Consider the following 27,040-nt stretch of genomic DNA (forward strand, 5'->3'; position numbering starts at 1 on the left):
CCTATGGAGACCGATTCCTATAGGGTATAATGGAGAATTGATCTGCAGGTATCTGGGGCACTGAGGGGGGCTGTTTTTTTGAGGCACCAGATTTGCAGCATAGCATCCAGTGCCTCTTCTCAAAACACCCTCCAAGTTTCAAAAAGAAGGGGGTCTAATTCTATGAGCCCCAAGCGAAGGTGCCCCTATCCTTCATTATTTCCAGTGGAGGGAAGGCATTTAAAAGGTGTGCAGTCCCTATAAATGTGGTGGTCAGAACTCCCTTTGGAGTTCAATAGGCTTGTCATAACCTTGCTTCTGGCTCCACCCTCAATGTCTTCTGACTCCGCTCCCAAAGTTCCCAGATATTTCTTGAATTGGACTTGGCAACCCTAAATTTACATAATCAGTGCTTACTGATTCTGGTACTATATGTTATAATACAGTCTCCATATTTCCTTTAAAATATGTGCTTTAAATAGTATGGTACTCTCCACCCCATCCCCCACAAGTCCATCCTTTATATGTCAGAAAGGATCTACTGGAAGAAAATAGCAATCTGGGAAGCAGCTTTTCTTCAGGATGTTCTTTCACATAGAGGGCAGTCTGCCTGGCCAACTGAAAAACTAGCTCCATTCAATTTTGCTGCTCTTGCTGTTTCTGGTTATTTCTGGCTTAGTTCAAATTTATACTGTATCCTGTGCATCCATTTATTTATAGATTTTGATCTTTGTTAATATAACATCATTGAAGGTAAGCAGAAAGACTTACGAGAGTACTGTATATGTGCATGAGTGAGTGTGTGTGTTTAAAATCAAAGTGACTTGGTTATCAGATAGCAACATGAACCAAAGGCTTCCAATTATGTTTGAGGACATGAGGCCAGTAACCTCTCCAATCTATGAGATCTATCTTATTCCCCTTCTCTGTCTTTAAGGCCATTTATGATGTAGATCATAAAGCAGAAGTGAAGATTCTCAGTCTGCTAATGGAGAGTGGAAGGAAGTGAATGAGATCTGAAGTCCTTCCTGTCACCTTATCCTTGACCTCACAATAGATGGGATATGAACAGAAATGTGCAATTATTGTACTGCTATAGGAGATATAGGCTAACCATGATATAACTCTGACAAAACCTGCTATTATTTTGTTAGATACATCAAGGGGTGCAATGGTGGCTTTAAGACACAAAATGGAACAGTGACCTTAATAAAAGAGAAGAAGAAAAAAGAGATTGGATTTATACCCTGCCTTCACTAGCCAAAGGAGTCTCAGAGCAGCTTACAATCTCCTTTCCCTTCTCCTCCCCACAACAGACACCCTGTGAGGTAGGTGGGTCTGAGAGAGCTCTCTCAGAACTGCTCTTGAGCAGAACAGCCTTGAGGGAACTTGTGGCTGATCCAAAGTCACATCAGCAGGTGTATATGGAGGAGTGGGGAATCAAACCCAGTTCTGCCAGATAAGAATCCATGCATTTAACCACTACACCAAACTGACTCTCACCAGACTGGCTCTCAATTATAATATGCAACTATGATGATACAAGGCCCATTCCCTCACTTAGATGCAGGAGTTTCCCTCCATTTTTTCTTTTCTTTCTGGCTGAGCAGCCCCTTTATCTATTTTCTTTTTTTCTGAGGAACTATGGTTGTCCCACCCTATCACTTAATTGTATTTGGCTACTGGCTCAGCACAGGCACTTGAGGGAAGAGTCAAGATGATCTCTTTAACTTAAATGTCTGAAATTAGCACATGAGAGGCTTAGTTTAGAACATTACAAAGCAAACAAGATATTTTATTGAGCATGCAGGGGAAAAGGTCAGATGAAAACAAAGGTAAAATGTCTGAGGTATATCTATAATGAATTCTGAGGTAATTTAGTAATTAGTAATCTGAGGTAATTTAGTAATTTCACAATCATATGTTTCCAACAAATGAGAGTTTAAAGCTTTTAATGAAGTCTTATAATCTTAGAGATGAGAGGCTTTGGTTTTACTGTTTCCTAAACACTCCAGTTTGCTTTAAGTTTTAGTGACTCTTCAGGTTTCAGAAGTCAGGGATACACTACCAAGCACACAAATTCCTTCATAAGCACAAATTCCTTCATGAGCACACCACTCTTTGAGACTTACAATGCAATTCTAAGCAATCCTGTTAAATCCGTTGAGATCCTTGGACTCAGAAGGGTGTAACTGATTGGGACTGCACTGTTAGAAATGCTGGCCAACTGTGTCCTTAGGGATCACTTCACTCTTTGAGCTATCTCCTTTTCCAACTGAGCAGGGAATCACTTCTCTAACTGAAGATCCATCGATCCATCCCTTTTTCTGGCCTGAACAGGGGTCTTCACTTATCCACCCACTCCTCCTTGCCAACTTGTCCAGTCCTCAGTCAGTGTTAAACTTTCCTCAGTCAGGGCTAAACTCTCCTCTGCCAGGGCTAAACTGTTCCAGTTCTCAGTCAGAGCTAAAAAGAGTTCCCTTCAGCAATCACCTCCTGAGTCTTTCTGCTCAACTGATGCTAACCAATCAAATCCCTTTGAGCAGCCTGTCACTCAAGGCTCTCTGGCTCCATGAGGCATTAACCCTTCACAGTCCTTCACATGTTTACACAGCACTTACAAGCTTTTACAGCACAATCTTTCACAGCTTCACACACTAATTCCCACTGAACCATGACATGTCTGCTTTCTTGTGCAGTTCAACATTTAAAAAAAATGTCTTACCTAATTGAATGAAAAATTATATATATGCCATCAAGTCACTGCCAACTTATGGCAACTTTCTGGGGTTTTTAAGGTAAGAGACATTCAAAGATGGCTTGCTATTGTCTGCATCTGCGTTGTGACCTTACTATTCCTTGGTGGTTTCCTATCCAAATGTTAATCAGGGCTGAACCTGCTTAGCTACTGAGATCTGAAAAGAACAGGCTACCTGAGCTATCCAGGTCAGGGCTTATTTATATATACGTATAGGTTTGATTAGAAAAGTGCAGCATATATTTCATTTTTCTCCTCCTCTAAATATTTGTGTATTTCCCTCCCCCTGAAAAAAAGGGGGGGGGAATTTCCTGGTTTTTCCCCAAATGGCTTCTAAACTCCAGAAATCTTGCATTCCTAGGGGAGGGGCCCTGGCTCAGAGGTAGAGAAGACAGTTACTTAAAGGGGAAGTTGAATTAATGACAGGAAAGGCAGTTGCCCTGATAGAAATTAAGGAGAAGTGGTGGATGAAATAAGTACCTTGAGAAGGAGAGGCACAGTGGGCCTAATACTTGGGCATGTGAAGTTTTTTTTTCATGTATTGATGAGACTTACAGTGCAATTCTAAGCAATTCTTGTCAAATCCACTGAGATTCTTTGATTGGAACTCCTCTGTTACAAATGTTGGCCAACTTTGTCCTAATAATCAGTAAAGAAAAAGGGGGCTGCAACAAGGCAAAACAAAGATGAAGAAACAAATTGGTGCAGAGGGAAATGAATCTTTAATACTTATACAGACCCTACACATTTCGCATGCATATTTGCCAGGGGAAATCTTTCAGATTCTTTTTAGTCCTGTTCCCAGACCATACATTGGCCAATGTAGCCTGAAACCATGCTGATATCAAATTCTTTATGACCTGGAAAATCCCAAACCATGTCTCTTTGCATTAAAGGTCTTATTGCCTATTTTAAGAGCAGGCTGCAAATACATGTTTTTATTTTTTCAAGGGCAGTAGACATCTGCATTTTAGGGATAAAAATATGTATGAAAATTAGGCTTAACAAAGAAAAAGCAGCAATTCATGGCTCATAGCAACACTGATTTTAACAGATTGGGATTTTGACAGAAGCTTTTAAGTTCTTTCACCCAGTGCTGCTCAATATCTTCTTCATCTTTTTTTTTTTGTACTCTTTTACAATAGTCCAGCTAAAGAGGTGATGGACTCTCTCTGTCTGTCTTGCTCTGAGAGGGCATTAAAGTATTTTTGGTCTGGACATCACTCAAGCATCACTAAGTCTTGCCTAAATTACAGCAAGACAGTAATGGAAAGAGATGTGAAAGTGGATATAATTAAAAAAAATAAATCACACAGGAGAAGTACTTTGGTTGGAAAAAATTTTGAGGTGCATTCTGATGAACTGTTGGCATGTCTATTTAAGAAACGCATTAAACCTAGACCTAATTAGCCTAACTGATGGAGAAACTTAATGGGTATACCAAGGAGGAGCAAGGGAAATGCCAGGAGGAGTATGTGACTCATTTGGAAACTCTTAAAGAGTTCAGAATAATTCACAGAGCAGGCATTTGCCATTAACTCCTCTCCAAAGGGGCAGTTTTGCATCTTCTGCTTCTCTGCACAGTTTAATGAACAACACAGAAGTGCATTCTCTGTGTCCATAAGTTTCCACTGTTTCATTTCACTTCACGATCACAATTTATAACTCTTGGCAACACAGAATATGGAGACATATTGGTGGTCATAGCTGTATGGTTATAAACATTTCCCCCCCTTTCCCCCCTCTGTCCATTATAAATCCTTTTTTTCTGAATGGCTCATATCCTTCTCTGATAGGAATTAGTACCTCCTCCGCATCTGGTATATTAGTTTAGAGCACCCCTCAGGACATTCGTTTTCCGTTTACTGGAAAGGGTGCATCTATGTCAAAAGTTGCTAACCTGTTCCTACTTCCCTGTTCTGTAGAATGTGAAATGTTGTGTAGAAAAAGGAATCCCCATCTTTCATCGAGGGCTTGCTCAACAAGGTTAAGGTTGCAAATTCCAAGGACCTTCCCACACATACTCAACAATCATCCACTCCCAAATGCAAATAATTGATACAAAGCGACCATGGTTATGCCATTGGGATAAACTCAGATAAAAGTGTGTGAGTTTGGGTTGCTTTGTGTGCAGGAAGATTATGAAAAGTTGTTCTAGCTCCTGACAGAACAACATTATGGTTTTCTGGAGACAAAAAAATCCAGATGGTGGTGGCTAATAAGGTTTTTGCAGGACACCCTTTTGGAGACCCTTTGTTGGGTTCTGCTTTGGGCAAGGACATATTGTGCTTGAGATACAGCCTCATAGACTAAATGACTCATGTTGGGAAAACTCAGATAAAAGCCAGGGGGTAAAACGTCTTAATCTGATGGCAAAAGTGTACCAGAGTATTTGCCAGGCAAACTTCCAGGGGGGGAAAGATGCCTTGGATTACTTCACCATTACTGACAAAACCCTATCTCTAATTGCTTTATCTCCACAGCACACAGAGCTGGTCCAGAGAGAAAGATCTTAGTTTTGTAAAGGCAGCAATGATCTCATAATAATAATAATAATAATAATAATAATAATAATAATAATAATAATAATAATAATAAATTTATTTTTGTATCCCGCCCTCCCCCGCCAAAGGCGGGCTCAGGGCGGCTCACAGACATGGAATTCCATGATTCAAGTAAAACAATGTAAACAGTTTTAAATATAATCAATTACATAATAAATTATTTAAAATAAATAAAATATATAAAATAGGTGCTAAAATACTGTAAGTCGTCATATCCACAAGATGGCTAGGTGGCCACGTCAAATTAATCAGGTTCTGTCTCGAAAGCAAGCTGGAAAAGAAATGTTTTGCAAGCCCTGCGGAATTGGTTCAGGTCCCGCAGGGCTCGTACCATCTCTGGAAGGTGGTTCCACCATCGAGGGGCCATTACTGAGAAGGCTTGCTCCCTAGTAGCCTTCAATCTAGCCTCTCTTGGCCCAGGGATTGTTAAAAGGTTTTGAGAGCTAGATCTCAGTGCTCTCTGGGGAACATATGGGGAGAGGCGGTCCCTTAGGTAGGCAGGTCCTCGGCCATATAGGGCTTTAAAGGTGATAACCAGTACTTTATAGCGAACACGGTACACAACCGGCAGCCAATGCAGATCCCGCAGCCCAGGCCGCACATGTTCCCACCGTGGTAGTCCCTCTAGCAGCCTGGCCGCCGGGTTCTGGACTACCTGAAGTTTCCGTGTTCGGTATAAGGGCAGCCCCATGTAGAGGGCATTGCAGTAGTCTAGTCTCGAAGTGACCGTTGCGTGGATCACAGTTGCTAGGTCGCTGCGCTCCAAGAAGGGAGCCAACTGCCTCGCCCTCTTGAAATGAAAGAAGGCGGATCTAGCAGTGGCAGCTATCTGGGCCTCCATTGATAAAGAGGATTCCAGTAGCACTCTCAGGCTCTTGACTTTGCGCACTGGTATCAGTGGTGCACCGTCGAAAGCCGGTAGGGTAATCTTCCCTCCCGGTCCGCCGCGGCCCACGCAAAGGACCTCAGTCTTCGCCGGATTCAACTTCAGCCCGCTCAGCCTGAGCCAGTCAGCCACGGCTTGTAATGCCCGGTCCAAATTTATAGGGACATCGCCAGCCCGGCCGTCCATCAATAGATAGAGCTGGGTGTCATCTGCATATTGATGACAACCCAGCCCATACCTCCGTGCGATCTAGGCAAGGGGGCGCATAAAGATGTTAAACAACATCGGGGAGAGAACTGCTCCCTGAGGCACGCCACAGTGAAGTGGGTGCCTCTGAGACAGCTCCCCCCCAATTGCCACCCTTTGTCCCCAACCTTCAAGAAAGGAGGAGAGCCACTGTAAGGCTAGCCCCCGAATTCCTGCGTCGGCGAGGCGGCGGGTCAGCAGCCGATGGTCGACCATATCGAACGCAGCCGATAGGTCTAGCAGCAGCAATACTGCCGAGCCGCCCTCGATCCAGTTGTCGTCGGAGGTCATCCATGAGGGCGACCAAGACTGTTTCCGTCCCATGGCCCGGGCGAAAGCCAGACTGGCATGGGTCTAAGATGGAAGCGTCCTCCAAAAAATCCTGTAACTGCAACGCCACAGCCCTCTCAATAATTTTGCCCAGAAAGGGCAAATTTGAGACCGGTCGGTAGTGTGCCAATTCGGCCGGGTCTGATGACGTTTTTTTCAAGAGAGGGCGGACCAATGCCTCTTTCAGGGGTGTTGGGAAGGCACCCTCTGGAAGGGATCGATTTATAATATCCCGTATAGGATATCTTAGTTCCTCCTGGCAGGCCTTAATTAGCCAGGAGGGGCATGGGTCCAGATCACAAGTTGTGGATCGTGCAGTGCCAAGAATTCTGTCGACCTCCTCCAAGCTGAGCGGGTCGAAGCAATCCAGGGTTAAATCAAAAGACACGCATTGGGCTTCGAGTTCGCTTACTGCATCCAAATTGGCAGGGCAGTCGTGGCGGAGCGATTGGACCTTATCAGCAAAAAATTTCGCAAAAGCCTCACAGCCAATCTCCAATTTCTTAGCTTTTGAGTTGCCCTGTGGCAGTGTGGTAAGGTTCCGAATTATTCTAAATAATTGGGCCGGGCGCGAATTTGCAGATGCAATCTTAGCCGCAAAGTATGTTTTCTTTGCGGCCTTGATTGCCATCTCATAGGACTTCATAAACTTCCTATAAGATGTTCTGGTCGCTTCGTCACGAGTACACCGCCACTGCCTCTCTAGCCGTCTAAGGCCTTGTTTCAGCTGGCGTAATTCCGGGGTATACCACGGAGCCAGCTTAGTCCGAGGTCGCAGAGGGCGCTGAGGTGCGATCTCCTCGATGGCCCTAGAGAGCCGGCTATTCCAGGTCTCAATCAGGCCATCGAGGGAGTCGCCAGAGGGCCAGGGATCCCGCAGAGCCATCTGGAACCGTTCCGGGTCCATTTGGCTCTGCGGGCGAGCCATAATCGGCTCCTTGCCTAAACAGCTTTGGGGAGGCATATCTACACGGGCCTTGAGGGCGAAGTGATCCGACCATGGCACCGCCTCTGCGGTTATATCGCTCACTACAATCCCAGCCGCAAAGATCAGGTCTAACTTGTGTCTGGCCTGGTGGGTGGGGGTTACAACAAGTTGAGAGAGTCCCAGTGTCGCCATGGAAGACACTAGGTCCGCCGCCTGACTGGAGGATGGGTCATCAGCATGGACGTTGAAGTCACCCAGGATTATCAACCTTGGGTGCTCCAGCGCCCAGCCTGTCGCCGCCTCAAGCAGGGACGGTAAGGCGTTGGCTGGTGCGTTAGGCGTACGGTACACCAGCCAAATCGCCAACCCCTCTCCATCCCCCCACGCCAGACCGGCACATTAAATGCCCTCAATCTTTGGGGCTGGGAGCGCCCTGAAGGAGTAAGCCTCCCGTGCAAATAATGCCACTTCTCCCCCCCGCCCACTAGTCCGCGATTGGTGGAAGACTGAGTAACCTGGGGGAGCTGTTTGCGAGAGGGCCACTGTATCACCCTCCCGGATCCAGGTCTCAGTCACGCAAGCCAGGTCCATATTCTGTTCGAGCATAAACTCTCAAAGAATTGAGGTCTTATTGTTAATGGACCTGGCATTGCATAACACCAATGACGGAGGCGGGTTACACCTGGCCCTACTACCTGTCACCCTTGGGATGGGCCGCAGATTGGAGGGGGGCCGAGCACTGGCATGTCTCTGTCCTCCCCCCTTATAACATCTGCTCCCACCGCCATACCTCCCCCTCCCCAGGAGCACTGGAATCCCTGAGCTGGCCATTTCTCGATGGCAGCAGCTGCTATATAGACCACTATCAAGGCTGCTGTCTAAATCGCTCTCACCCCGCTCCGTCCAACTAGATCCTAATTCTAATCAATCTCTTGATTTTCCAGTCTATTTTGTCATCCTTCAAAGCCCCTTATGGTTGCCTCATACAGATTCTAAAAGGATGAAGCTTATATTTTCACCTATTTCATAACAGCCATGTGCTACTAACCTTTCTTCCCCTTATAAACATAGTTACCAGGGGGGTGGGGGAGAGAATGAAACATCAACAGATTTCAAATGGACCCCTACTACTTTAAGAAATTTGAAATATTCATGTGAACATTTGCTAATTCCAACAGCAAACTTCTTTTTTAATCTGCTTCACTACTTGGAATGCAGAATACAGCAATTCAGCTTTCCCATTAGAATGGCAAAGGATGATTTCAAAAACCCACACGAGAGCAGTCATGGAAAACTGTGCCAAGGGAGCAATGAAAACCCTCTCTCATCAGAATGCTTTCTGTTGATGCATCTGCTTGCTGAACTGCTCTCTCGTTTTTCATCACCAGCACTCTGATTGGCCCTCCCCTGCATCCATGGCCCACCATCCCTTATGACTCAGTCTTCAGTACTGATCATCTAATTATTTTCTCATTAATGCTAAAATCTCTCTTCTTCATTCTCTTCCATCTCTAGAGATGTTGCAAACATCTGCTCATCCAGATACAAAGCCTGACACACCGGACTGGTGTGCCTAGGTGCAACTCAAAAATCTCCAGATTAAAAGTTGCTTCCTTATTATGTACTTAGGAACCAGTTTCCACATAAATGCAACCACAGTTTCATGTTATGAATGACACATCCGTATATGAAGCATCACTTTTGCATTTAAAAGCAAAGGACACAGAACAGCCCAAAAAAGTTGTGATTTTTGTCCATTTTTTAATGCTGTCAAGTTACAGGTGACTTACAAGACTTATGATGACTCCATAGAGTTTTCAAGGCAAGAGATATTCACAGATGGTTTGCTACTGCCTGCCTCCACATCACAACCCTGCTATTCCTTGGTGGTCTCCCATCTAAATACTGACTAGGGCCAACCCTTCTTAGCTTCTGAAATCTTGGAACAAGCCAGATCTATCATGCTTTAATGGTCAAGAGGTTTAGGCAAGGACCTGGGAGATCCAAGTTCAAGCCCCCATGGCTGCTATGAAGCTTGTTGACCAAAGAGCAGTCATGCTGTTTTAGCCTAATCTACTTCATGAGAGGCAGATAGAGCAGAAAACCATGCACGCCATTTTAAGCTCCTTGGAGAAAGAGCAGGCTAAATCTGTATTGATAGACCTTGCCTGTACACTTTATTTGCCTTGGCATATAAACCTTCATATTTCTCAAATGTCAAACCTAACTGTATCCTTTACCATGCTACTGCAAATCATCCAACTGCCCACGAAACCAGTCAGTTTGGGTCATCGTTTCCAATTCTGATCTTCCCAGAACAGGTTGTCCAAATTCAATATCATTCCAAACTGTAGCTAAGTTTCCTTAACCTTTGTTTGCCATTGTTGGAACTGAGCCTGAAATACCTGAAAACATTAATTGTGTCACAAAATTGCTGTGGATGTGATTGTTCTCAAAAGACTGGCAGTATTAGCTAGCCCCAAATAAGGCAAATGGATGTACCTGGAATGCTTATGTTTGTTCTGCTCAGCTGTGGCCCAGTAAGACATACTTTACTGAAAACACTGGAAAAAGTGACTAGTGGCTGTAGCAAGTTAGGGTTGCCAACCTCCCGGGGGGGGGAGGGGCTGGTGCTCTTCCACTTTTACAACTGTTCTCCAGATGATGTCAAGCATGGTAAAAGCTTAATGGTAATCTATGGTTTTAGGGCCCTCCATAAAACTGGTCTGTGAAACATTATGGAGGGTCGGTGTAGTTTGGCTCTGTTATTCTTTCCCCTCCCCCTTCTTGCTTTATTGCTTTGTGTAGCAGAATAGTGAGAAACGAAACTAACAGCGGAAAAAGAAGAATGAACACCTTCCCATACATTCCTACATGGGAGTGTGAGCCATCTGGGGAAAGAAAGCAAAGACAAGACACTGATAACATTGTGGGAATGTAGACATTTATGATAGTTTATGTGTTGGCTGGCATTCCTTACCCCCTCCTTTGAGAATCCTTTGAAGTATGTCTTAAAAGACTTGTATCAATGTATTTCTAGTATCACTCTCAAGGTCCTGAACCAAGAGAGCATCTTGATTTAGCAATAAACGTAGTTTTGTATCTACTTGACTCGTTCTTTTGAAAATCGCATGCTTGACAGATGACAGAGATCAGTTTGCCTAGATAAAATGGCTGCTTTGAAGGATGGCATTATACCCTGATAAGGCCCCTCCTCTCCCCAAACACTGTCCTCTCCAGGCTGTACCCCCCAAATCTCTGCAGCTGGCAACCCTAAACTAGATTGAGGCATATTCACTGAGGCACAGCCATTATGACAGAGGCATAAGAGAAAAGTCAACAACGTAAATATACAATTTTGCTATGATATATCAAATATTTAAAAAGAAAGAGGTGGGAGGATTCCAACCCAGAACCACACTGTTCATTGACACCTTAACCCAATGTGGATATTTGCAGAAGTAGATTAACAATGTACCCAACGTTTATAATTCTGAGGTCCAGAATACAAAGTTGCACAGTCCCTGTGCACTACATAATAGAGCACAATTTCCTTGGATAAATTCTTTTCTTTCTCAGAGTATAAAGTAAGAGTCTTCACATGTGCATTCAGGGTTAGCAGGATGTTTACCAGGCTCTGGGGCACAAGCATGCTCAGTGAGGGCAAATGTAGGGTTGCCAGCCTCCAGGTGGTTTCTGGAGATCTCCCTGTTATTATAAATGGACCAAAATCAGTCCCCCTGGAAAAAATGGCTGCTCTAGAGGGTGGACTCTATGGCATTATACCCTGCTGAGGCCCCTCCCCTCCCTAAACCCTGTCTTTCCCAGGCTCCATCCCCAAAATCTGCAGGTATTCCTTAACCCCGAGTTGGCAACCTTATCCATTGAACAATTAAGTAAATTGCTACCCTGCCCCACCAAACTGAAATTGTTTATGCTTTCAATTGTAATCTTTCTTTTAATACCTAAACACAAATCATGGCTTGGAAACAGCTGCACAAAACACTCAGGATATGGGGAAAAGCCTCTTTCAACCAGATTCAGAAAGCTTAATTTGACTTCGCCAGTTCCATCTTTTCTAAGTTTCATCTTTTCCAGTTTCAGCCAGGCTGCCTGCTGTACCGGAGAGTGTGCAATTTCCTTTGTGTCGCTCAGCAAAAGCCTCACATTCTTTCCCTGGAGTAATGCTAACTTATGAGTATCTTGCACTGCTTGAAGAGAATTTCCTCCTTCCTGTTAGACAACCAAGTGAGATGTGTGAAGCAGCTTATATCCTTCCTTAATCAAAGTAATAGCTCAGACTTTTATGGGATACTCCATTCAAATGTTCATTTCAATCAAGAATGGGAACCGCAGAGTGATAACAGCTTCTCTTGAGATTGGACAGTCCTTTCTCTCACAAGATAAAGAGCTGTTTTTTATTCTCCTAGCTAGGGGAGCCTCCATCTAAGGGGAGAAACCTGAAAATTCAAACTCAGAAGTACTTCTAGTAGGAACTAATTCTATATGTGCTGCAGTTGATGCTTGCTAAATATTAGGTACAATTCCTGTTTCTCAGTCTTGAAACAAATAAATACAGGATGCCACTACAATGATTTTAACCACTGATCCTTGGGTTGCTAAATATTTGACACTAGGCAGTGGGATAAACATGAATTTTGCTTCTTTTCATGCCTTCTGTTTGTACAATTTTACTTTTTAATACATATCATTTATTTATTTGATTTATTAACTGCCTTCCCCCAGGAGGGTTCAGGGAGGTGTACACCATAGTTAAACATACAATAAATTACATCATACATAATAATCAATCCAATTAAAATAATACAACCATTAAATACAATCTAAATTATTGATGGCATTCAGTATATCTATCTCTCCCTCTGTGAAGGGTGGAACAAGGTCTGAAATCAATGGGAGCCATTGCTGTCCTCAACTATAACCCTGTTGGATCCAGTACTCCAGCTGGAGCCAAATACAACACAAATTCTGATTCTTTATGCAAATCATTTTCTGATTCTGTGCCTGGGAATTTTTCTACTGTGCTCGCCCTGGGCACACTGTAAGTGATGTATAATCCCAGATGATATTGGGATTCTTGTTGGTAGGGAAAGTTCAAGTGTCCCAAAAGGCTTAATAATGGACATCAAAAATGGCGGCACTTCTACTAAGGTATCTATTGAGCCAATTCTGAATCAAGCTAAACTGAGTTTATCCATTACTTCTTTGGATATCAATGCCCTTATTTCTCTGGTTACATTTAGCAACGGCTTTATGTTTTATCAAAGATTTCAGGTTTTCATGGCTGGTAACATCAATAGGGTTTGTAGAATCTTTCGGGCTCAAGTGCCGTGTTCTACTGGAGAAAGTTTTCCTTCTAGACGTTTCGTTCTCAGCTGCGGAGAACATCCTCAGTGGCATTGTGGCTGGAGCAGGCGCTCTGACCTTCTTGGCTGCTGTGCATTGAGACTCCCAATGCACTCCCGGCTGCAACGCCACTGAGAATGTTCTCTGCAGCTGAGAATGAAACGTCTGGAAGGAAAACTTTCTCCAGTAGAACACGGCACTTGAGCCCGAAAGATTCTACAAACCCTAATGATGTTACCAGCCATGAAAACCTGAAATCTTTGATATTATTGGAGTTTATCTACGAATTCTTCCTATAAAGAATAACTTAAGAAAAATGCTGTCTAAACATAACCAGATACCATAGTAAAAAGGCTGATGTGCATTCAGATATTTTCAGTCTGGATATAGATACAAAATATACCTTATTAGGAGTTGTGGGGTTTTTTTCTTTTGAAAATATTTGGGTATCCAGAGTGATAATCAGGATTCTTGGAGTGGAATTCTGATTACTAAGTCCTGAATATTTCAGAAATACCCAAGGTCAGCATTTTAAGGTTTCTAGGCCTGTTTTTTCCCCATGTAACAGCTTTCCCAGAAACAAGAGGGGTGAGAACATAGTCCAGGCAATGGGATAAGACATTAGGGGAAGACTTGATTGCCCAATTGTGATGATTCTCTCACTGCTCCCCATGGCTCTGTGAGCATGGGCAAAGAGAATAAAAAACAGGCACGGATGCAGCTTGATTTGATTTCGAGGCTAGATGTTTTGGAGCACTGCATGCTTTTGCTGCTCTGGTCTGTCTGTGCCTTGGATTAATTCTCCTGTTTGTCTTGGAACCTTCTGCATTTTATTTTGTTTTTGCCGGGAAAGGGATTGTAGTTTGGGGGAAAGGAGCCTTTCTTTTTATCTATAGTTTTCTCTGTGTGATAGAGTGTTGGACTGGATGGGCTATTGGCCTGATCCAATATGGCTTCTCTTATGTTCTTATGGTTTTCTTCTGCACTGTTTTTTAACAGGATTTAAAAGGCTTGTTCCCTTCTCTTGACTTATTTTAGAATCTTTCACTGGCTTGCACTACTCAGTTTCTTTAAAAGTTTTTAATTTTTAGATGCTTTGGGGACATTTTCAAGTAGTAACTGTTTTATTCTTCTGGTTGTTTATGGTTGGTCTTCTATAGCTGCTTTGCAGATCTTTCAGTGTTGTGTTTTGGAGGGAGTGGTTTCATAAAGTTTAAGCATGTTCTTGTTGAGTCTGAAAAATAAATTGTTGCAGCAGGTTCTGAACAGATTTATTGTTAGGTTTTAATGACGGTTAAAATATATATTTGGTTCTTTGGCTTTGGATTCTGCTTGGCTTCTGCGGCTTGGCATTGGTTCTTTTGGGCTTGCAACATTATCCTGTGGTTCTTCTGGGATTCTCTGGTTTTATGTTGGTTTTGTTGGACTTCTTGGTCCTGTTTATATTTGAGACTTTTTTCCAGTGATCACTCTTCTGTGTTTGGCTATTGGCTTCTTTGCCCTGGAGAAAGCATTGATCCCCCCTTCTCCATAGGAAACAATGACTGAGGTCAATTAATTCAGAGGCCCACAGAATTGGACCTCATGATCCAATTTACTTGAAACTTGGAGGGTCTTTAGTGGACATGCAGGACATGCAATTGTGGTGTCATTTGCTTGAAAATCACTCTAGCCCTTCCCTCCCTCATAAAGAGCCCGCCCATAGAGAATAATGGAACTCTAAATTCCACCCCTCCCCCCCAAAAAGCCCCACCCAAATCCAAATCCTGAAACAATACTGGGAATCCAAAATAATCCATAATGACAGCATGAAAACCATTCCCTAAATCCAAATAACCCTCCTTCCCATGCATATTCCTACCTGTAGATTTCAGGTAAACATAAACAAGTTCAACAACTTTTGATCGTATCTGTAAGATCTAATACAATGAGCATGAAGTACTATGAAAGCAGGAACTCGGGATATAAAAGCCACAAACCTATGGTTACCAGAGGTGAAAAAGGACAAGAACAGAACTAAATTTAAAATCTGACTTGACACACGTATGAATGACAGGAAGACATATTTAACAAAGACAGCCCAAGTATCTGCCTACTTTTCAAATAAACCCACAGGTAGCAATAAACAGACACCACACTACAGCAGTGTTGCCCTACACCTCTATATACTTTCTCCAACACAGCCTTTCTTGGAAGAACAGAGAACTCAGCATACCTCATGAAACGATCACAGAACTAACTCCCCTAACATAGCTAACTCTGGAACTTCACGAGGACTTTCTGAGTCTCACTCAGAGTGCTTTCACATGGCAACCATTTGCAGGTAGATTTTGCCATTCTTACGCAGTAAAAATCCAGTTGCAAAGTGCATTATTTGTTGTGTGTGAATGCACCCTCAGTTTTCATTAATTTGTTGGACTCGTTTCTAGAGCAAAATGGATACTATTCTTCTGAGCCATTCCTAATTTCTGATTATAGATGAGAATGCAGTGGTGCTTGCAGGGTAGGGTTTTTTTCCCCCTTAATTTATTTAGGAGGTTTTTTTAAAGACATAATGACACGTAACTACTCCAAAGTATCTGCTATATTAAGCAGCATGACAGACTACATGAATAACCCTCTGGCCTAGGAAGTCTTATATTCTTTTCTTATGTTTTAGCTCAAGTAATCTATATAAAAACTCATAATGTGATATCAGCTACTTTCAGAGTTATTGTTCATATCACTTACTTTCTTCATATAGCAAGCATCATCCTTCTGTTTTTGTAGAACCTTCCAAATTTCGAGCACATGAGACAAGCTATAAAAATGGCAGATACAAGCAGATATTTTTGTAGTACTGGAAATAAGATGGATGTCTGTCCATCCCCTTGCAAACTTTACCTCTGTGAGAATACATCTCTGTAGGGACTGCCGTGTTGAAGAGCGATTCCATATCCTCGGTCTGCAATAGTGTTTCCAATCGTATAGAAAGAGCAATCCGGGTCATTGAGAGCAACATATTCCAAAACTGCAGCATCCCATACAAAGGCATAGTTTCCATATTTGACCTGGAAAGCCAATAGAAAGTTTTATTTTGAATGTTCCAAAAGAGGCGGCTATAAGAGAAAGAAAATGTACTTGTTTTGAAGCTGTTGAGACTGTTTTGGGATGACACAATTCTAGCACCAATTCTAGTGCATTAAGAATACTTGAAGAAACTACTGTCTGTGTTCTGAATGGTGTTTTGGATAAAAGGATCTGATAGACATCGCTAGTACTATACATCAGAAACTACCATCATGATTATGTTTAGTATCGGCTTGTCTTTACAATATAAAGCTGACCTGTTGTCAACGTGAGCTTGGTTTACAGTATCTTATACTGTGAAAAGAATCTAAGAACTCATGTGTATGTATTAGTGTGTGCATGCAAAGTACCATCCAGTCACAACTGATTTACAGCAACTCCATAGGTTTTTCAAGGCAAATGATTAAGCACAGGTGCCTTCCTCTGCAGTCTTCCTTGGTTGCTCCCATCCAAGTACTGGCCCTGCTTAGCTTCTGAAATCTGATGAAATTGGGCTATGCTATACCATTCTTCATCCTCAATAAGAAGCTAGGAACACTGAACTGAGGAATTTGGAATTGAAGTCACTGGTTTGCACTTATTGGCAAGGCTGCTCAAGATAAGCTAGTGGTATTATACATTATGTGTGACCTGTGGATCAAAAGGCAATTGCTACACATTTTTTTGACTCATGAAGCAAATACTGTGTAATACTAAAAACTGGTGTGTAATTGGGGTATATAGTTTGGCTACCAGTATGCATAGACACAGCACACAGGCTACTCACAGGAGTTCCTCATAGAAGATAGCTGTCTTAAGCCATAAGGAAAGGCAGGATATAAATATTTTAATAAATTAATAAGTAAGATGAAATACAAAGACAAGCATAGGGAAAGGAACTCCCAGCATTATAAATAAAGCTTAATTGGCTTTATTTGAAGGATTTTGTCCTGGGAATAGGAAAATGAAATAAAAATAATCTATTTCTTACAGATATACATATCCCACAGTTTCCGACAAATGTTATCTTATGGACACAGGGTCAACTTCCAGAACTTTTGGCTACATGCTAAATTACTGAAGCAAGAAAACAGGAAATTCTCCTGTGGAATGGTCCCAGTGCCTGAACCATGTTACAAAGAACAAGGGGAGTTGTGAAAATTGCTATCTCTATCAATGTCCCCCCTTCTCTTTTATAATGTCTAGTTCAACTTATCTCATCTGTTACCTCACTCCAAATGGCTACTCCTTGTAGAGGCAGGGAAGTGCACAGCATAATGACCAGACTTGCTGCCTGGTGCCCCCCCAAGTGCTCCCGTGCCTCCCCCCATGGCTCCATGCCTCCCCCCCCGCTGCGCCTCCTCCTCCTTCCTCCCTTCAGACCATTCCCCACCCCATGTCAATTTCAATGTTGGAACCGGCTCTAGCACTGTGTTCCGATTATCTAAAGCCCCCCCCCCCCAGCCGATCACTCAATTGCAGGTAAAACCGTGCCATGGGGCAGGGAGGCGTTTACAGTCTGTCAAGACCAGCATCCTGAAAAGGGGACCACGTTGCCGCTGACTCCTCTCCCATCCAGGAAGTGGGGAGGGGAGGAGTCAGCGGCAAGAGGGGTCGCCCTTTTAGGACACTGGTCCTGATAGACTGTAAGTGCCTCCTGGCCCTGCAGCGTGGTTTTACCCATGATTAAGTGATCAGCCGGGGAGGGGGGGGGCTTTAGATAGCCAGAATGCAGAGTTAGAGCTGGTTCCTGCATTGAAATTGACATGGGGTGGGGAAGGGTCCGAAGGGAGGGAGGAGGAGGAGGCGCGGTGGGGAGGGGGGAGGTGTGCGGGGCATGGAGCCGTGGGGGGAGGGAGAGGCGGAGGGAATGGAATGGAGGGGCGGGTGGTGGTAGCAGCCGGTGGGTGGGGGAGGCAGGCAAACTAGGCGTTTGCCTGGGGCACCGGGGTGGGGAGCCCAATTTGGAACCCCCACCCTTCCACGCCCTAAGCAATTGCCTAGTTTGCCTAGTGGGCGAACTGGCCCTGATAATGACATCAGGACATGGGATAAAGTAAGCTAGACATTAGGAAGTGAAGACATCAATGCAGGGCTACAGTTTTCAGTGGCAGCCCTTATTCCTTGTACCATTTAGCTTGGTCCTGAATTGTACAGAAATATACATAAGTTCTGCTGTTCCTGTAAGTGATTCCATCAATCAACCACGCCTCGAGACTGTCACCTCAACTCTTTACATGCTGCTTATTCCCTGGTTGCCTGTGGAAGTCATGTTTCTTTGTCTCCACGGTCCCACACAACACTTTCCCTTTAATACACCCACCAATTACTCCGTCTCCAAAGGAAAGTTGAGGCAAACTCATTAAATGTACAGAGTCAACAAGGAATAAATATGTAACAGCTAAGTATAAAATAAACAATACAAAACAGGCTGTCTGGGCCCAGGCAAACCAAAAGGGAATTAAAAACCAAATAGAATATTAAATTAGACGCTATCATTATATCATTTAGATTACTGCTTGACGACGTAGATGATATTTTGTAAAATCTGTTTACATGTAGGAGCTAGTCAAGCGCACCAGGCCAACTTCTCATTTGTAAGATGTGACACACTTGAGGCACTTTCTTTGGGGATTCATTATTCCTGTCCCCCCAGCATAATCAATCTTTTCTTGCTAAACAATACAGGCTTGGAGAGAGAGAAAAATGTTTTTTTTCCGGGGTCACTTGGAGCTGAAGAAGTAATCTTGAGAAAAGTTTTGGTAGCAGATACTAGGAGGGCCCAGAAAGTGTCAAGGATTTTGCTAGTTTCAGGGTGCAACGTAGGCCTACTCTGACCTGAATATGTTGTGCACTTCAGAATGAGTGGCCTTAACTATGTTGTCACTGTACACAGAGGAATTAAGCATTACTGAACAACAGCAAAGGTTTTCATATCTGTTGCTCCAGCTGGTTTGCACAGAAGAAAAGATAAGCTGGTTTTATACCCTGCTCTTCATTGCTCCAACAAGTGTTGGAGTGGCTTGCAATCACCTTCCCTTCCTCCCCCCACAACAGACACCCTGTGAGGTAGGTGGAGCTGAGAGAGCTCTGAGAGAACTGTGACTGACCCAAGGTCACTCAGCTGGCTTTACGTGGAGCAGTGGGGAACCAAACACGGTTCTCCAGATGAGAGTCGGCCTCTCTTAAGCACTACACCAAACTGACTCTCGGTGGCATAAAAAAGTGACACAAACTGTGAGGAATGAGCTGACAGGGCTCAAATGTTAGTTAACATGTGGGTTCTTTTATTTTCATTGGTCTTGAAGAAGGGTCCATGTCTTCATCTTGGAAAGAGGCCCCAATAAAACTGCAGGATCACATTTTGTTACTCCAAACAAACCCAACAGCAGTAGCATGGTGGGAATGTTTGCTCTTGTGTCATCCTGCTGGCAATGGCATGACTGAAACAGCACCTATCCAGAGGTGATGAAAGAGTTGTGGAGATAATTTGCAGCCTGGTTTCACTTCCAGCTAATTCCATCAGACTATTGTACTAGGGGCAAGTAAGAAGAAGAAGATGATATTGGATTTATATCCCGCCCTCCACTCCGAAGAGTCTTGGAGCGGCTCACAATTTCCTTTATCCTCCTCCCCCACAACAGACATCCTGTGAAGTGGGTGGGGCTGGAGAGGGCTCTCACAGCAGCTGCCCTTTCAAGGACAACCTCTGTCAGAGCTATGGCTGACCCAAGGCCATTCCAGCAGGTGCAAGCGGAGGAGTGGGAAATCAAACCTGGTTCTCCCAGATAAGAGTCCGCACACTTAACCACTAATCCATAAACGCTTAGGTAGCATTTTGCTCTATAACTGGACACACCCTGCCCCATGAAGTGTATGCGTGTGCTCTGGATGCCCACTTGCATTGCATCTTCAACTCTGATTGGGTTCCTTCTATCTCCCTGATGTGCTAGTTCCTTTCACAATCTTTTCCACAGACTCTACTCTCCTGGATTGTAAACTATAATTTCCCGGAAAACCCCTTCAATTCCCACTCCTTACTATATTTCCAACTAGCCATTATGTACGTTTTTCAGTGTGCATTTGTTTATGTATATGCATTGCCTTCTTAAAATTATTTTGATCTCTGTTTAATAAAATCCCATTCTTTTCAACTTGGACTGGTTTATTTCTGAGAGTTTCTCTAAGGGAAAAATCCCCATGAAGTTTGGTGGAGATCTCATTAGTTGCCCTCCTCTTGCAAAGCTCTATCTCCTTTACTAATTCCCCCAATCAAAATAGGAGACAGCTCCCTTTGGGTAACAGTATCACTCATGGCTCACAGGAGATTTGTATTCCCGAATCCTACATTTCCTCATCATTATATTGCTTTTCATGTTGAGATAATAGCATTTCAGGAGGGCAGCAAATTGGAATGCGGGGCACAGTCTACACCACAGCACACAGGAGCGGCAAAGTGCAATTGGGATGAAGGTGGCATATTGTCATTCTGCAGGAATCATAACTTTGCAGTCAATCAGGGAAGAAAGCATTAGCACTACAAACTATATTCTCTGTCTCTCCATCGAACCTTGGTAGCATTAATGCATCTCCAATGCTGGGGAGAGGCTGCAAAAAAAAAAAAAAAGCTTGAATATCTGATGAAAATTCCCCATTCGATATTACCAACCAAGCCAGTTCACAAGGGCAAATTTGTAATTCTGCATTAAACTGGAAATAAGATAGATTGATTATCTGGCTAGAAGCATCACTCCGTTGCTGTTGTTTGGTATCCCGACACCTTGGTATGAGTTACCGTAATAACGGAATGCAGTTTGCATTATATACATCAAGGGAAATAAGAACACCACCAGTGAGATGTAAATCATGTCCCTGTGAGTGAGTATTGACATATTACAAAGCCCTTCTCCCTTGTAAGGAACATAACTGCGGAACAGACAGCTGAGCTGATCTTCAGCTAGAGCAACGGAGTTATACCACTAAATTATGGGAAAATGAAATATATTATGACATGGTTTCCAGAGCTGACTGATAAGATTTCTAAGCTTAATTCACTATTTAATTCACAAATTTATTTTATTTACTGCATTTAACTTTTGCCTTTCTTGTTGAGACTCAACGAAGATTATAGAGTGTTAGGAATACAGAGAGAGCGAGAGAGAGCAATCAGTAGAATATATACAATGAACAATGCAATAAAATATACCATTAAAGAACAATAGAATAAAATGCATACAATACCCTAGATTTCCCAAATTACAGTATTGGCTGAACTGGATTTTACAATCCAGAAAACAATGTATAATATATCCAGAACAATATGAAAGTAGAGGAAAAAAGAGCTACTGAAATTCTTCAAGGCTTATCTTTATAGAAAACATCCTCCTATACAATATTTTTGTTTTTGTTTTGTTTGGTATTCCCCCAATGAACTCTCCTTCCTAACCAATTTTTAAAATGCATTTTAACTCTATTTTGTATGTATTTTAATTCTGTTTTTTAGTTGCTTTAGACCAACACTTTCAGACCCACTCTCTCTGTTAGCCTTAAGCACAGAACTTCAATCTCTCTTTGTATCTTGCTTTTCCTCCATCTCTCTCTCTGTTTCTGGTGTGTTGCCACGGGACACCATTTTCTCCCCTTTCCAGAGGAGGATAGGGAGGAGTTCTCAGCCAATCAAGGGAAGCCTTTATCTGGCCATTTCCCTCCTCCCTCCCTCAGCCAATTGAGGGAAGGGTTTCTTTCTCTCTTCTGTGAATCAGTGAGGCAGGTGGTTCAGCCAATGGAAGAGTAACTGCCAGAACTAAGGTTGGTTGCCTTTTACTGACAGAATCAGCTTTGCTGGCTAGCAACAGCTACTTGGGCAGGGGAGAGGAGTAGACTCAACCAATGGCACACAATTACTCTTGATTGATAGTTTGATGGGCTAGTTGATGCACCATAGTCCCTCTCTGTCACAACCAATCAGGTTGATTGGTTCTGCCAGGATGAAAGAGCTTTTATTATATTATAGAAGATGCCAGCCATGCCTGAACATACTGAACATAGCATGTCCTTCATAACTGTGAAAAACTAATTTCCAGACGATCCCATAGGCAGACTGTGAAGTGGGAAGGGGTCACATTTTGCATCAAAATGGACTTATCAGAGGATAAAGACACTGGTCATCCCTGATCTTGAGGAAGGCAAGCAAGAATAAAGAAACCCTGTGCAAACGTTCATACAACCACTACAAAAGTAGCTCAGCACAGCTGTTTCTGAACATTATGTGACACTGAAAGTACAAAATGCGTTTTACACTAGGAATGTGTAATGTTAAATGTAGCACCTGTAAAGGCACCTCTGTGTCATATTCTGTGGTCACATGTATTATACTGCCTCCTTTTCCTACTTATTTTCACTGCCACCAAAGACTCTTGGCCTTAGAATTCTTTGTTGGACCCGAAGAACAGGATGGCTTAGTTATATTTGGTAGAATGACAGGATGGTCAGTATGTGGGGGTGGCTCTGAGGTAAAAGGGTATCTTTAATTCTAAATAGAGCAGTTTTCTCTTAAGCACAAATAGAGCTTATTTAGACATGTAACATAATGGTTTCAGTAAAGGTCATATGCTTATTGGTTTCAGATAGGAAGTTCTACTTTCTCTAAAGTTAAATATACCCAGGGCTTTTTTTTTAGCAGGAACACACAGGAACGCAGTTCCGGCTGACTTGGCATCAGGAGGTGTGGCCTAATATGCAAATGAGTTTCTGCCGGGCTTTTTCTTTAAAAAACTCTATGCTAAACAATGGTGATGTCAGGGGGTGTAGCCTAATATGAAAATGAGTTCATCCTAGGCTTTTTCTACAAAAAAGGGCCCTGAATATACCTATCCGCAAAGGCTTATTTTCTCACTTGCTGCTTAGGGTAATAACTTCCAAAAAGCTTAATTTCCTAACTTGCCACTTAGGCCAATATCTTCCACAAAAAACACAGATTTCTTTCACACTCCACAGCACACTGCTCAATTCTCCCCCCTCCCTCCACTGAATAACCTCTCTTCTCAAACTCAGTCAACTCCAACTGTAGGAAACAGTTACCTTTCAATCACAACACACTTCAACTACCCCTCCAGCAGCCCTCTTTGTTACTTTAGAAGCCAGCATTTTAAACTATAGCAATATATATAAAACCCCTACATTAAATCACAGAAATAAAACATTTACATTGCAAAACACTACAGAAGGTATTAGGAACAGATTTTTAAAAATGAGTAGGAGGATACAACACCGAATTTCCATTCTCAGCTGAACACTTAAAAAATACCTCAAAAATATGTGGTGTGAGAGAGACCCTAAAATTCTCTATATAATTTCCTAGAGTTGGGTATTTGTTTCACTTGTTTCAAAGCTGATCTAATACATTCCGTTTTATTACCAAACAACAGATATTCAGCTCTGTGTGATGTTATGTAATCCTGGAGTAGCTTCTAGGATTTTAAACTGGGACCAATTTCCCACTCGCCTTATGCCACTCTCACGCTCCTCTTCTCATCTGGGCTTCCATCCAATTTCACACTATCTGTCCCGGGGCTGCAACTAGCTTTGGCTTTTTCGTGCGGCAAACAGAAACCTCTAAAAACCAGATTCTGTTTGCCGTACGAAAAAGCTGAAGCTAGTTGCAGCCCCGGGGCAGATAGTGTGAAATTGGACAGAAGCCCCGCTGAGAAAAGGAGCATGAGAGCAGTGTAAGGTGAGTGGGAAATTGGTTTGGGAGTAACGGGAGAGAAGCATCCACTTCAGCTGTAAGTGATCCTTTTTTTGGTGACCCTGTAAGGTTTCCAAGGCAAGAGATGTTTAGAGGTGGTTTGCCATTGCCTGCATCTGTCACAACCATGGTATTCCTTGGAGGTCTCCCATCCAAATACTAACCAGTGCTGGCCCTGCTTTGCTTCAGAGATATGACAAGATTGGGCTAGCCTGGGCTATTCAGGTCAAGGCAAGTGAGCCACACTCCTTAATTTTTGATCTTGCTGTCCTAGCTGTGTATCAAGATCCTCATACAAGATTCATGCATGCTGACACAATCATAATGAGCTCAGCCAGCAATGTCAAATTGGCATGAGAACATGATAGAATAGAAGTGACCCAATGCATGCCATTGCTGTACAACTTCTATTCACTGGAATCAATGGAAACGGAGAGGCAATAGCATCCACTAGATTGCACAAAAGGTTATCTCTTTGGAAAATGCATGCCTTTTCTGATCTTCCCTGTGTACCACTGCAAAGTGCTACAAGGCAGTAAGTCTCAGCGATCACTAGCATTCACTTGAATCGCAGGTAATTGAAACTAATGGCAATTTCAAGGAGGAAAAATTGGAAAAAAGCCACAGCTAGAGCAGGAAGAGAAAAGCCGAATGATCTCTAACTTGACAAGGTTCTGAACCACTCCTTCAGAGCAGTTCCGTTGGCATGTCTCTCTTTTTGGGAACACACAGGGGGTGGGCTGATGATCAGTTTTAACTGAACCCTATTCAAAAAGCTGTCGATAAAAAACCTTTGCAGCTTTGTCCAGACTTGTTCCACTGCTGTGATTGATTTTTGCTAATTAAAGAAGAAACAATGCATGTCTGCATGGGAGGTATTTAAGGGCTGAGTCACACATACCTCTCCTTCGCTTTAGGGTTACAGCATCAAATATGGAATGCCATGTGTGAATGAGCCATTGCAGATCAAACATCACAGATTGAATTTGGCACTTCAAAGGTATTATGTTACCCTGCACATGTAGCTATGAACCAGCTGCATTGAGTAAGCAAATGATGAACAGCCACGGAACAGGTGAACTTTGTGGCACAAGCATAGACAGCTTCAAGAGGGGATTGGATAAATATATCCATCAGTAGCCACAGTGTATTGTTGGAACTCTCTGTCTGGACTACTGACATTTTATAAAGCTGTAAAGAGAGATTGGGGGGGGGGGGGGGGAAGGAGGCATGGCATTTTTATTTATTTAATTTCATTTATACCCCGCCTTCCCCACAGGCAGGCTCAGGGTCGGTTATAATAATAATAATTTTTAATTTATATCCCGCCCTCCCTGCCGAAGCAGGTTCCATCATAAAAGCACACAATAAAACCCATTAAGTAATTACAATACAGTTAAAATCAGATCAAGATTAAAACTAAACCATGCCTCGATATACATCCACCCAGTTGGGGTAGGGTTGCCAAGTCCAATTTAAGAAATATCTGAAGACTTTGGGGGTGGAGCCAGAAGACTTTGTGGGTGGAGCCAGGAGACATTAGGGGTGGAGCCAAGATCAAGGCTGTGACAAGAATAATTGAACTCCAAAGGGAGTTCTGGTCATCACATTTAAAGGGACCACACACTTTTCTAAATGCCTTCCTTTCATAGGAAATAATGAAGGATAGGGGCACCTTCTTTTGGGGCTCATAGAATTGGACTCCCTGGTCCAATCGTTTTGAAACTTGGGGGATATTTTGGGGAGAGGCACTAGATGCTGTATGAAAAATTTGGTGCCTCTGCCTCAAAAAACAGCCCCCCCAGAGCCCCAGATACCCGCGGATCAGTTCTCCATTATTTTCTATGGGAATAAATCTCCGTAGGGAATAATAGAGTTCCCAGCAGACATTTCCCTCCCCTCCCCCCACTTTCTGACGACCCTGAAGCAGGGGGAGGGCCTCAAAATCGGAGGATCCTCTGCCCCCACCAGGGGATTGGTAACCCTAAGTTGTGGCCAAGCGGTCACTTGGACCTGAGGGGTCACTTGGATCTGAGAGGGTCACTGGAGGGGAGGACAGACATCAGTGAATGCTGTTGCCTCAACTAAAGGCCTGACAGAAGAGGTCTGTCTTACAGGCCCTGTGGACCTGTAATACGTCTCACAGGGCCCTGATCTCTAATGGAAGTTCATTCCACCAAGTGTGGGCCAGGGCTGAAAAAGCCCTGGCCCTATTCAAGGCAAGACGGATGTCCCTGGGGCCACCAGGAAGTGTTGATTTGTAGACCATAGAGTCCTATGGAACTCATATGGGGAGAGGCTGTCCTGAAGGTATTCTGGCCCCGGCCATATAGGGCTTTAAAGGTAAGCACTAACACCTTGAAACAGATCTGGTACACAATAATACTCAATAAGACCAATCTTATCATCTCTCAGAAGCTAATCAGGGCTGGTATTTGAAAGTGAAAGCATCAAAAAAACCTCTGCATAGGAGTACAGATTCAGGTGCATAGCTGTGTTGGTCTGAAAAAGTAGAACAAAGTTAAACTCCAGTGGCACCTTTAAGACCAACAAAGTTTTATTCACTTTATGAGCTTTTGTGCACACACACACACACACACACTTCCTCAGATACAATGAAATGGAATATACCAGTCTATACATTTAGGTAGAAATTGAGCAGTAAATTAGCATGCAATATAATGAAGATATTTATCAGATTCAGGAATAACAAGCTTGGTTTATATGGTTACCATTTAACAAAATGAAGACGTTTTAACAGATGCAAAGACGAAACAGAGATAACAAGTCCCCATGGTTACCATTTGTTTGGATTCAATTCCATGGGAAAACAGAGAGGCAAATAAATATTTCAAACTTGGAAACTGATATGTAAATGTATCATTATTAATTGTGAAATGTTAAAAATTAATTGAGACCCTCTGTTACACTCTGTCTCCTCTTAAGCATGGAGGTAGCTAACAGCATCCTTTTCTTTGAGGTGGGTTGATCAGTTGCATAATTGTTACCTTTCCTCTGTCATCAGACCAGAGTAATGTATTTCAATCTACCATTTTAATATTAATTGCATTATATTACATTTTACTATATAGTGAAATAAATAAGATGTATAGCCCTTCATGATTAGAATGCAGATGTAAGGACTGAATACGTTTAGAATATGTAGTGAGATAAGAAACCAATATCC

General features: G+C 42.9%; 1 protein-coding gene across 3 annotated transcripts in view; it reads right to left on the bottom strand.

Annotated features, from left to right (window-relative positions):
* The window catches only part of GRID2 (glutamate ionotropic receptor delta type subunit 2), a 1,226,781-nt gene that overhangs the window by 109,775 nt on the left and 1,089,966 nt on the right, over positions 1-27,040 (bottom strand). For all 3 annotated transcript variants that reach the window (XR_009555818.1, XM_060247053.1, XM_060247052.1), the window contains one exon: positions 15,942-16,108. Coding sequence is in view for 2 of the 3 variants with exons in the window: in XM_060247053.1 (XP_060103036.1) it covers positions 15,942-16,108 (167 nt within the window). In the remaining variant the exon portion in view is untranslated. The remainder of the gene's footprint in view (positions 1-15,941; positions 16,109-27,040) is intronic.

This window comes from Heteronotia binoei, chromosome 9 (genome assembly GCF_032191835.1).
Source record: "Heteronotia binoei isolate CCM8104 ecotype False Entrance Well chromosome 9, APGP_CSIRO_Hbin_v1, whole genome shotgun sequence".
Taxonomy (NCBI): Eukaryota; Metazoa; Chordata; class Lepidosauria; order Squamata; family Gekkonidae; genus Heteronotia; species Heteronotia binoei.